This window comes from Leuciscus leuciscus (assembly GCF_965113295.1).
Source record: "Leuciscus leuciscus genome assembly, chromosome: 4".
In the NCBI taxonomy this organism is placed as follows: Eukaryota; Metazoa; Chordata; class Actinopteri; order Cypriniformes; family Leuciscidae; genus Leuciscus; species Leuciscus leuciscus.
Window position 1 is genome coordinate 19,003,486 of NC_138728.1, and position 13,348 is coordinate 19,016,833.

At 38.4% G+C, this 13,348-nt stretch overlaps 1 protein-coding gene across 1 annotated transcript in view; it reads right to left on the bottom strand.

The window, feature by feature from the left end:
• The window catches only part of cpm (carboxypeptidase M), a 41,327-nt gene that overhangs the window by 23,266 nt on the left and 4,713 nt on the right, over positions 1-13,348 (bottom strand). Inside the window, exon 3 of the mRNA XM_082168282.1 lies at positions 8,535-8,632. Coding sequence (XP_082024408.1) covers positions 8,535-8,632 — 98 coding nt within the window. The remainder of the gene's footprint in view (positions 1-8,534; positions 8,633-13,348) is intronic.

The window sequence follows — 13,348 nt, forward strand, 5'->3', positions numbered from 1 at the left end:
CATTGCGGGAGTGGCTGAGAAGGGTCTGCTGTCATTACACAGTAAAAGATGCAAAATTAAAACTATCACTGAAGCCTAGTCGTGTTTGTTCTGACACATGACACTATAATCTTCATGAAGCTGAATATATCAGATACAGATTTAAAACTTTGACTGTGTATATAGAACATTGCAAAACACATTTAAAAATTATTATTATGTTGACTAAATGGTTCATTAGAAGAGAACAGCAGTATGTTTGCCGACAAGGCTGAGAGAGGACATTAACAATAGTACCTCAAGTGATTAGAACAATGTGGCAAAAATAAATCCGAAACTAATGTTTAAATGTCATGACTGTGACAGTCTATTTGCCTTAGTGTAAATAGTTAGGCACAATTAATCGGATGAAAAATCGAAGTAATCTTGTGTTTAAAAGAAGACTCAAAACAGAAAAGTAATTAATAAAATGAACAATTGTTTTAAATTCTATCACTAAAATGTACTTTTTTCCTCTGTACAGCAATTCGTATTTCCACTGCTAGAAACCAACTGAACTGATTTGTACCTTACATGTCAGACATATGGTCTTTTCATGTCTAAGTAGGCAATTCTTTACCAGACTTAAACCAGACTTTATGCTGAATACTGCTGGTAAAAAATCTGGCTTTGTAAAACTTTGTAAGAAAACATTAACTTCACTGTTGCCTATAAAAGCTTTTTTTATTTTATTTTTATTGAGTGAAATAACTAATCCAGAGGAGAATATTTATAGATCTATTTCTGATTACCGAGGCACATGGGCTGCTTTTTTAGGTTGGCATATAGACAACAAGAGATTTAAATAAACAGACACACATTATACCCACAGCTTCATGTCAAGACCACTTAAACACTGACTCGTTTTTTACAATAAAAAAAAGATCATGCTACTGTTTGAACAACATTTTTGAGGGTCTAATCGAGAGAGAGAGAGAGAGAGAGAGAGAGAGAGAGAGAGAGAGAGAGAGAGAGAGAGGAAAAAAAGGGGCCACTGTTGAAAACCTCCGGTAGGACTAAGATCAGTTTGTATATTCACAATCGTGCTTTCATGCAGCACAGCTTGAGCAGGCGGTGAGTCCGCTCTGGCCGGAGCAGCGTGCAGCAGAATAATTTAAGATTGAAGTAAAACCAGAGCTGGAAAAAGACAAGTCGGTCACACTGCACTAAGGCCGAAGGTCATTTGACTGTGTTAACACAGTCACTAGACTTTAGCTTTCCGTGAATTTCTCTCTCACTGTTGGTTACTTAATGGTTACTTAAAATAATGCTGATTTGACATGCCTGTAGATGATACTTCGAAGATGATAGGAGTAGCTCCTATACTTGGTATTCAATTATGGCATGTCTGTTTATGTTACAGACATGAATGCTTCTCAAATGGTGCAGCTTTTTGATATTTTCATATTAAGAGTGCGCAATTGTTTTTCAAAAATAATTAAGGTTTTCATTTGGATGATGTCATCCATCTCCATCTAATTATTCTTTTTGTTTTGCTCTTCTGATGATTTTCAGCTTTCTCTTTCTGAAAATTGTATAGTTGTATGGTGTAGGTATAGCGATATGACCCAGCACCCAAAATACTATCAAAACACTCCAATACAGCCTCCATACGCTGATTTCACGCAGCCGCCATTTTGAAATCGAAAGTGAGGCTCCGGTGGGAAGAACCCCGGAAGTAAAGATAAACAACAATGCCTTGGATTACCAACCTGAAGCTGCTGCCGCGATTTACACTATTGGATGTTAATATTCAATATAGGATATGTATATAGTTCATTCCTGCTTCTTTTTTTACATTCTGAATTATATATAAAACAATTTTTACTTTGGTCGAGGAAGAGTCAGAGTGTATGACATATTTTTACCTTTCCTACAGTGAAACACTAACTCTGGTTGGATGCACCTAAAGCTGCAGTAAGGATGCTTTCCTGTTACATATTACACATATAACAAAAAAAGTTAAGGTGTTTACATGACCGGAAAAAATCAGGGCAAATATCGATCTGTGTATTCTTAAGCCGCTTACGCCAATAAAGGAAAACAGTTTAAAACGCTCAAGACACGCATTTAGGGATGCACCGAAATTTCGGCCGCCTGCCGCTCAGCATTCAGCACTCAGGTTTCACTCTCGGTTTCGGCCCAAAATTTTAATTTCGGTACATCCTTAAATGCAAAGTCAGTAAGCAATCAACCAGCACATTCTAGAACACTTTACCAACAGCATAGCAACACACCAAGAACGTCACCAACAACAGCCTACATTCAAAAGGACAAGAGACAAAATGCCTCTTCTGGGTTCAAGAATCTACTTGCTGCACAAACTGCCACAGACTTTTACAAAGGATTGCAGTTCTTGAAACAAAGTTACTTACGGGACCACCAAACCAGACGGAACACACAACAGAGCTTCGTCATGGATGTCCCCAGCATACAGCCGGTGAGTCCCATGAATCTAGTGCTCCTCGACAGGCCATACTGAGTGTAGAGAAACAAGCCGTAACTGATCAACTCACTAATCGATGGCACAAACAGGGAGCGAGACCCAAAGGCACTCGAGACATCAGATTGTCACGAGCATCACATATTGCCGCAGTAGCATCCTCTACCCCAGATACGGCTCTGACAGGGATTGCAAACACTAGTTTCCTACCACTGCCTATACATCTTGAGAACGGATTTGAAGTATTAATGAATGTAGATGAGGAATCTCCAAACGAGATGAATGTGATCGAACACAGACCGAATCAGCCTTAGTTTGTTTGGGTGGAGGCCATCCTGTTGAAACTGAATATAACCCAACAGATCACTCAGTTCATTAGGATCACATCAACTAGAAATACCAAGGGTTCACTGTAAGCATGGCGAGTCCGCTTTTAGCTATTATGCCAGCCGCAGCTGGAACCAGCTTCCAGAAGAGATCATGTGCTCCTACAGTGGTCACATTCAAATCCAGACTCAAATATAGGCCAATCCACGGACAACTAACAGGCATTAGGACGAACGTAAAGAGGGCGATTGAGACGCGCACAAGTCAGCAATATTTCTGATGATTTATTGGCGTGAAGTTTCGTGCACAATGACAAACAGGAGTGCAACATTCTCGAAAAATAATAAGCAGAGTGGACTGCCATAACATCAATTAAAAATATTACTGCGGTGCAGAGCCATAGAGAGAAAGAGTTGCGACACTCCCATAGACCTCCGTTGTAAAAAATGGCGGCGCTTTTAACCGCCTACTTCCGGGATTTGAAGATCGGATTAGTTCCAAACACTGTCATTTGGGCGTTGGACACCATTCACTTACATTGCTGCGCGTCGAGTTGTTCCAGAGGTAAGTTGCTGAAATATCGACCTCTTTTGAATTGTCAACTGTCTATATTGTATCAGAGGCCCTTTGCGATGCTTATACTGGTCTTCATTTGTATATGCACAGCGTAATTATTTATATTTTATCTTGGTTGTTTCAACCAATTTTCTATCATTGCCTGCTTGCTAGTTAGCTAGCGCGACTTCGCCAGCTGTGAAGGTAGCATCTAATTAGTTCGGTAATGAATCGCTATCACCTTTATAGCAACTTTTATTTAATTTAATTTTTGGGATATACTAACTTTTCATTATGTTTTGTTGTCTTGAGTGAAGCGGCTTGTGAGAACAATGCTGGACCTCTAGGATTGTTATGGCCATCACCAGTCCTGTCTGTTTCATGGATCACCTGCCCCTGGTTTTTGTTTTTCTTGTTCACACACACTCACACAAGCACACATTTTTGTTTGTCATTGTTTAATAAAAAATATTTTATTTGAAAACCTTCATTTGTATCAGCCATGCTTAATTGATGTCTCAATAGCTGTAACAGAAGTTACAAGTGTTTTGTTAGTTAATTGCTTAAGTTACTTGGATTGAGTTACAGCTACCCTTACTCTTAGCCTACTCTGTACACTAACCCAGAGCCATAGAGGAAAATCTTCACTCTGCACTTACCTATAGACCCAAACATAAAAGCGTAAATTCATTTTTAATCTGTTATAGTTTTGATAATATGTGTATGGCTTAATCTTAAAATTATATTCTTAGTCTTAACATGATCATGTTTCACGTTGTGGTCCTGGGGGTGGCCACTTTCATCAGAAGAAGGGAGCTAGCTTCTAAGCGAATTCTGAACGGACCACCATGTCAGACCTCTTTGCGTGATCACGAAGGTAGGCTAATGGCTGAATCGGAATTTATAAGCAAAATCATGGGAATCAATAGCCTAATACAGCCCAGTAGTGCTAAAATAAATATCATGAGACATCCATCATCAGATGAATGATATGGACAAGTTAAGTTAGAGCCGCTAAAGCCAGTGCTACTACCCATGCGAACATGAACACTAAGCTTTTCCCTCCAAAAATATAGCCTAAAACTTATCCAAGTAATATAGCCTACAGTATTTCGTTGTCATCCTGCCTCTCCAAATGCAAAACTGACATTAACAAAATGCAATAATGCAATAACAGCTGAAAAAGTACTTGGGTGTGCGTTTTATTTTATATTTACCGTTCAATAATGCAATCGCTGCTGTCTGTCCCATAGAAGAACATGACAGCCAGCGTATGTTTTGGAACTATTGGGGCTTACATGAACCACGTGACAGCCATAGCGGCGACATCAAGGAGTGTCGCAACTTTTTTTTGTCTCTATGGCTCTGCTGCGGTGCAGTCTTCAACATGGCTGTGTTTACGATTAGAAATGTCAAACAAATTTCACCTATGTAGGCGACTGTAGCCCTTCTGTATCTGTATGCATGAGACTGTCTGAATACTGGCAGAATTCACATTTTTGTTGTAAAAAGAGATACGTTATGCAGAAGTAGGCTATAATTTGCTGTTATGTGTGTTTGTCAGAACCTGCAGTTGCTGTGTGACGCGCGTTCACTGTGGGCGTATCGCAACGAGCTGGACGCGCTCCGAGAGAAGGCCGTTAATATTGATTCCCTATTTTCGTTTTCGAAACTTGTATTGGTTGGTCCGATCGATTGTGCAATCGATTTTCGAATGTAAAGTGACAGCCCTAATGAGTACTGTGCCACTGTTCGTCTGACTGTTTGTACTATTTGATTTGATTTTTTATTCTAAACTGTTTTAATTATTCTTATTTCTTTTGATTATTTTAATTTCTTCTATGTAAAGCACTTTGAATTACCATTGTGTATGAAATGTGCTATATAAATAAACTTACCTTTCAATCATGAAACATGAGCTGAACAAATTCATCCAAATCGTTTGTAAAACCATTTGCCTTTAATGCACTGAGTAAAAGCGTCTCCTGAATGCATAAAGAAACATTTCCCAATAAAAACACAAACTGAGAAACGTACAACCTTGCTTGATATTGCTAAAGGTATGCTCTTTAATTGAGCTTCAAGAACAAACAAGCAATTGTTGCAATAGATTCAACACAGATTAATTCTGTTTGTCTGATAAATGATGCCCGAAGTAATGCAATTATTTACGTTTAATCTGAGTAATGCATTAATGTAATGCATAATTCCCCTCTCTTCTCCTCTTTCATCCCTCCGTAATCCATACTAGCCCTGTCTGTGTTTACAGTCTGTACACTCTCTTTAGCTAGAAGTTTAAAAGGGACTTTTTGCCATTCAGGTTTAAACAAAAGGATCATGTTCTGTCTTATGGGGTCATTAAGAGACTCAGACCATTATAGGAACACTTTAGTGGTGTATCAAAGATCTGGCACACCTCTTTTCATGAGATGACTCATGGATGCTGATCGTTAATGCTTACGTGACTAATTTGAGTAATGTTTACATGTTTACAGTTTTATGAAATGCTCTCTTCCTTGCATTTGCGTGATTTGAAAAGGTCAGACAGGATGCGGTCTCATTAGGTGGCACCACGGTGCCAGACAAGTAAAGCTTTGACTGGCTAAATTTAGAAGGTAACTTGACAAAGGTACAGTAGCTACTAATATACGTGAAATCTTTTGAAGCTGAATTGTGTTATTTTTATATTACAAAAAAAATTACTTAAAAAAAACGACTACAAAATGACACAGAATACTGCAGTATGTAAAATGATGATGTTCTAAGATGATCACAGATGTTCACAGTGTTTTTTAATGTGTTGCTATTGGATTCTAGGTGGTTGCTTATTTGACTAAAGTCTAAGTCAAATCAAAAGGCAAAACATCCCAAAGGAACTTGGACTTTGGCTGGATTTAACAGATCAGAAAGATTCGCTGCTTGCCGTTGGGGAAAGAGTTGAAAACGGAGCCGTCAATTCAGAAATTGCTTCCCTTGGTGACGTTCGGATTGATGAAGTATGCAAAGTGGATTTGATTAAATATGTCAAATACAAGACATTTTTATGCAGCAACAGTAGCACTAAATTCAGTACTTTATGCTGCTTTATGTACAGTGCACATATGTGCAATAACTTAATTTAAATTCTAATTCCAAATTTATTTAAATACCAATAAAACAATATAAGATTAAGATTGCATGATTTTTTTTGGTTTTAAAAACTTGGATTTGTCGGCATTAGCGGAACTAAAGGTGTCAGAACAAACACGAAACACACGTCATCGCTGTCATCATTAAACATCAGAGCTTGTGCAGCCGTTCTGGAGAAACTGCACAGAATGAGCCAGCCGACTGCTCTGGAATAGCTTTCGTAGTATTTTAAAGGCATACGTCACAGTCACATGGTGTCAGCGTAGTCTCAAGTCAGAGTTTCTAACTAGAATGCACATTGGTTGAGAACCGATTTAACCTTTAAATTGCTTGAGTGAAAACAAACCGTTTAAAGAGATGTGAATGAGAATTTGGGGAGAAAACAAGAGATTCTTACTGCATTCCAGTAAATTATTTATAGGATATGTCCATTAAATCAGGAGAGTAGACCACAATACTGCAGCATCTGTTGTCCTTTTCATATCCATCGAAAAATAAACTAATCTGGGAGAACAGAACACAGCAAACTGAAAATAGCCCTTATCACAAGTATTCTTATGATACCAATGTCACATTAAAATGTCAAGATTGACATTATTTTCCTGATGGATAAAAATAGAACATGATGGAAAATGTATGCTTATTCAGTCAAACTGATGGATAAGGATTAACTGAAGTGCAACCCTATTTGAAATGAGTTGTTTCAGTCTTTTTGATTCCCCAAACCAGAAGTGCCACCCATAGGCCTAATTTAAAATGCAGTAGAGGTGGATAGTCATCCCTGCAAAGTATATTTTTGGTAATACTTTAGTTTAGGGTCCAATTAGTTGGTTATTAGCACATCACTAGGATATTGGCTGTTTATTAGTACTTATAAAACAAATATTAATGCCTTATTCTGCATTACCATATTCTACATCCCATATTCCTACCCAATACCTAAACTTAACAACTACCTTACTAACTATTAACAAGCAGTAATTAGGATTTTATTGAGGCAATAAAAGTCATAAGCAGCGTTTCCACCGAAATTACCCGGGACAATTTGTCCCAGGAACTTTTTTTTTCCCTAGACCTGTTGCTTTTTGCGTTTCCACCGCGGGCTAAAGTACCGTGAAGATTAAACAAATTAGTCCGATGACGTAGGACTGCACGCACCACAACAGGTAAAAATGGTGGTTGAAATTAAAAGCTGCGTGGAGTCAACCAATCAAAATGCAGCATGAACTCAACCAATCAGCATGTTTGGCACCCAAGTCCCACCCCCGAAAGTTCCTGAACTTTGAAAAAGTACTACCTCGCAGGCAGGGACTTTCTGAGGGGGAAATTTTTACCCAGAACTTCATTTAGACCCTGATTCCTGTGGTCGAAACACACCGAGTCCCACCCCAAAGTTACTAGTTCCTGCGGTGGAAACGCGGCTATAGTTAATATTTAGTTAAGAGTAAGAATTGTACCCTAATCTAAAGTGTGACCCTTTTTTCCCCAAAAAATCTCTCTCCTAAAGCTTTTCCAGCCCATTCCTCCAATAGTAATTCCAACCACAGTTTTTCTTCAGCAAATTTGGTTTAGTCTTCTCACAAAGACAGGAAGTACTGAATTCACAATAGTTCTGAGTGGGTGTGGAGGCGGAGCACATTGGTGAAAAGATCCCCCCTATACAGCCGACCTTGTATTTTATTTTTTTTATTTTTTTTTCCCAGTGAGGGTCACAGTCCACTGCTCCTCACTGGCGTCCCGGCCGGTTCCTCGGACTGTAATGCTTTTGTGCACAGACCGCTTTTCCCACACACCCCTCACCAAATACGCCCCTTCAGACCAGCGCTGGCCCCTTCTCGCCCAAACAACAAAAAAGAAGAAGAAAAAAAACTAAACAAACGAAGAGCTGGATCTATTTAAAGAAGCCTCCAATTCCTAATTTAGCCCGATCTAAAGAAAACAGACATGCCAGACTGGGTTCTTTAGAAGCGGATCGGTAATACTGAACTGCTTACAATGCAAGACCTAGTGAAAATATATCCATGTCCTGTACTAAATAACAAAAGGAACACGGCTGCATTACCTCGTTTCCGTGCATGTTTCCCACATATTTGAATTCCGGGATGCCTGTTCTGTGTTCTCTCGGATGTTGACCCAGTATTAAGACCCAGAGTTCTCTTCCTAGAAAGACAAAATGTAAATGTTAATCGACTGCAAACAAATGTTTCAATTAGTGAATCAGTGCATTTGCAACTGAATTAAGTAGTGTGGATCTTGTGCCGGTCACATGATTAATGTCTCACTGTGTTTTCAGGGTTAACCAGATACTCAAATAATGTTTTTGCACAGTTTGGGCAGGCACCTGGCAACCCAATCCCGTGTAATCTCACGTCTAGCTCTTATTCACTCTATTTGTCTGTCTCGGTCTCTGTCTCTCAGAGGACTACTGAATATGGAGATCTCACATTCACTGAGCAAGTTAAAGCATGCTTGCTTCAGAACAAACTAAAAGAAATACATCTTCAAGATGAGCTTGAAAAGAGAAACAGTCATCCAAACCAAGATTACTGTAATATTACAGTTTACTAAAACTATTTTAATATTTTTTAAATGAAATGTATTCCTGTGACGGCAAAGCTGAACTTACATCCTGCAATTGAGATGTAAGATGCCCGTAGCGAATTCAATTCACATTTACTTGTATAGCGCATTTCACAATACATATCGTTTTAAAGCAGCTTTACAGAAAATGCATGTCTACATCTGTTATCAGAGGTGACTGTGTCTAAGTTATGCATTTCAGAAATGTACATATATAAATCACGCAGTTAGCTAACGTCATGTATTAATTTAAAGCAGAAACAATGAGCTCATTGAAGTAATTATTACAAGTTGTGAACATAATGTTTACCGTATATAGCAAATTTAGCATTGGTGCATGCTATGCTAAACTGTTGTAGCCTACGATAGGTTGCACTTTATTTTACAGTACATGACCTTACGTGTACTTAGTGTTATTAGTTTTTACCCAGTTATAGATATTACTATAATAAGTATGAACAGGACTGTAAAATAAAGTGCTATCGAGATGTTAAACGACTAGCAGTAGCCTAATTTTCAGGGATGCAAACAACTCAACCAGAGCCATTTATAACATACTAGGCATATTAAGAATGAATGTGTGCATATTGTGAATGAATTTGGTTACACTTTCCTGACAGCCTTTCAGTTAATTCACTTGTAATGCATATATAGACCTACACCACAACAGGTAAAACATGTGGCTTTGACAAGTGTGTTGATAGGTTATGGTTAGGACAGTCACTTAGTCTTTTTTTTGTTATATATAGGCTATATATTAAAAAATAAAAATCCAAATATTTTCTCTTTTTGACAAGAAACCGCTGTAACCTTTGCAGTACAGTACAGTACGTCCATGGCTGGTCTGTAAAATCTGAATGAATAGTTCACCTGAGTGAAAATTCAGTTATTTATTGTAATTGTGTCGTTCCAAAAAAACTAATGCAACTCTTCACGGCCATGTGTTCACTTTTCTTCACTGACACAGACAAAAGTGAAAATACATGATTTTAAAGCTAATGCTATCCAATTTTTGCCCTCCAGACAACTTAAAATGCATAAATGTATACCCCCATCCACACATCCTACCATTTTTTTGTGTGTGTGGAACTTACACACCAGTCAGTAGGTCTACCTGTGAGAACATTTTTAATTGTGCACCTTTACAAAGATCATGGGGACCATCCGGTACATCCCCAGGCACCAAAGGTAGAGGTACTATTGTGGCCTCCAAACTAATCTGTGGTGTGTGTGGTCCATGTAAAGCTCTCTGAGGTGTGGACCTTGAGATACTTGAAGCCTTTCACTCTCACTAGGGGGCCTCTCTCCAAGTCCACAATAGTTTCTTTAGTTACTTTTAGAAAGAGTGTCAGGTTCTCTACCTCCAACAGATAGCAACTTTTACACTAATTTACTGGATTAACTTTTCTGGTAAAGGCATCTTTTTTTCACCACCAAAATGCTGTTGAATGCACAATTTATACAGTTGTTCATGATGTCACACAGTCCATGAAATTTACTTGTAAGTCTAAGGCGCCATTCACACAGAACGCATTTATTCCATTCAAATGTGCTACATTTTTATATTGTTTTTCTATGTAAAGTCGCGCTAGACGGACGTGTATAACCGTTGCATTCGCGCCTTGCGTCTTTTGCAGCACCTCGCGAATGATACATCATTCTAAAAAAAGTTAATATCAGTTTAACTTTTAAAAAAAGCATCTCAAGATCTTGCGTTTCCACTGCCCGCGTCTTGCGTTTTTCAAAGCAAAAACGCGTTCTGTGTGAACAAGCCCTAATTGCGTCAAACTCTGTGACTGGGTCAAACTCATTGAAAGCAGACTTCTTACAGTAGTACAGAGCATCACAACCTTAAACATGCTCCAACGTGCATGCCTAATAGTATGGCTTTGTTCACACATACCATCGATTGAGAACTTTAACAGCTTGGTTTGGCATTGTCAGCACTGATTTGATGACATTTTTACAGTCCTGTTCACAGTTTCACACAAAACCTCCAAACAGAGAAAAGAAAATATAATTATTCACATTTACAGCCAAGTCTCCATGTCATCGGAAAAGTCAATGGACTTCTGGTCCAATACGCATCAATATACTGTAATAATATCAGCCCAGCTATTAAAGCACCTGGACTTTTATTCCCAAAGCAACAAAAGAGTAGGAGTGATCTCTGATGTGTTTTTTTGTTGTTGTGAGATTTAAATTTGACTCCTTAAAGTTGGCATGCAATGAAATTTCACCCCAGTTATTTTCTAATTGCAAGCTATAGATCGTACTGTGAACAAACCACCGGTCATGGGTTTTATTTAAAAAAAGAAAATGTTTTGACCACATAATGTTTAATGAAAATGTCATAGCTGGACCTTCCAGTGAAAATGACAGATGATGTAGGCAGGACTTCATTATCATGTAATCTGCTTTAACTTTTGAGTGCAACGTCCACATCTGAAAATTCAATCAACAACCGATGCATAGAACCAAGTTTAAGGTGTACAGCATGACTATATTAGATGGTGAAAGATTAAAATGTCTCCACAATCTGCCTTTACATAGAGATCATTAGTGTAGTACAGTGCAAAGTCTATCAGTTGCAGTTGCTGTTTTTTTTATTATTATGGTTTTTAATTTTCTAATGTGGCGCTACACTCAGATGCAGTTGTTCCATCATTATCAAAGTTTATTATTTGCATGTGTTTTAAAACCTTGCCAGTTCAAACTTCTGATATACAGTTTTCTGAGTGCACATGCCTGAAGCGCATTAGTTCCCTATTTAAAAATTACTGTTTAGTAAACAAATGAACCAGTCTTAAAAAACAACCAAGTAATTTTTTTCTTTTTCAATAATCTGTTAGACTCGGATGTAGTTACATTAAGAAAACATCTGTCGATACTTCCAATTCATTGCAACTTCAACATTGGTTACAAAGAGTCAACCACCCTATTACACAAACCACAAGAGCCGATACATGCCACTTCCTCCATTAACAAAGTTATTTTTGCATTTCCTTCCAGAACTGAAATCCAAATGGTTTTTAATTTTCTAATGTGGCGCTACACTCACATGCAGTTGTTCCATCATTATCAAAGTTTATTATTTGCATGTGTTTTAAAACCTTGCCAGTTCAAACTTCTGATATACAGTTTTCTGAGTGCACATGCCTGAAGCGAATTAGTTCCCTATTTAAAAATTACTGTTTAGTAACAAATGAACCAGTCTTAAAAAACAACCAAGTAATTTTTTTATTTTTCAATAATCTGTTAGACTCGGATGTAGTTACATTAAGAAAACATCTGTCGCTACTTCCAATTCATTGCAACTTCAACAGTGGTTACAAAGAGTCAACCTCCCTATTACACAAATCACAAGAGCCGATACATGCCACTTCCTCCATTAACAAAGTTATTTTTGCATTTCCTACCAGAACTGAAATCCAATTACTGCTGTTTATCAAACATGACAAAATGATGTACAGAATTATGAATGCTTAAAGGATTTCTGTAGTGTAATCTTGATTAAGCCAACAGTGTTGCCAAATGACAACTGGCATTTGTCTGGGTTGATAATCACCCTACAAGCGCTTTAGCTAATTAGGCCCAACTAATCAAGCATAAGAAACATAATATTACATCAGAGATAATCATAGTCAGCCTCCAGCCCCGTTCTTACCCTGGTGGGCAACTGTAACACTGATTAGGCCGAGACAGGGCGGTCAACAAACAAGGACTGTCTTCCAGGCTAAGCAGCTGGTGTCCTAGATTACCTCTAGTCAGCTCGGGTCTCTTATTTCCTGGCCTTAAATAGGCGACACAGTGGGATTAGGACAAGGGGTTAGCTTGACAGGGCAAGAGCGCACAATGGCTTCACAATGTCCTTGAGGTCTGAAGTGATTGAAGAAATGGGCTTTACAATCAGCCAGTAACAAAGGTTTCCAAGAGATGAAAGAGATGGGAACAACTTCATTAGGGGTTGCTTTCTTGAAGTGTGGCTCCATCAGCTAAATGAAATGGTATGGTTCCGCAGTGTCCTTGGATTAGCTTTGGGCACTACCTACATTAGCAGAAAGAGATCTTTAACGGGGGAAGCAGAGGTTTACTTGAGGTTTTAATCAACTAAAGTGGGCCCAGGAGTCAGCCTTGGGGCACTCCTCTTGTCTAGAGATGAAGTAAACGAGATTTGGTCTGAAGGATACGGAGGACCACCCTTGTAGAAACAGAGGTTGAGAGAATGTGTACAGCATGATATTAGCATCTAAATCAGATGGAGAAAACCGAAGGAGAGAAAGAGAGAGAGAGGGA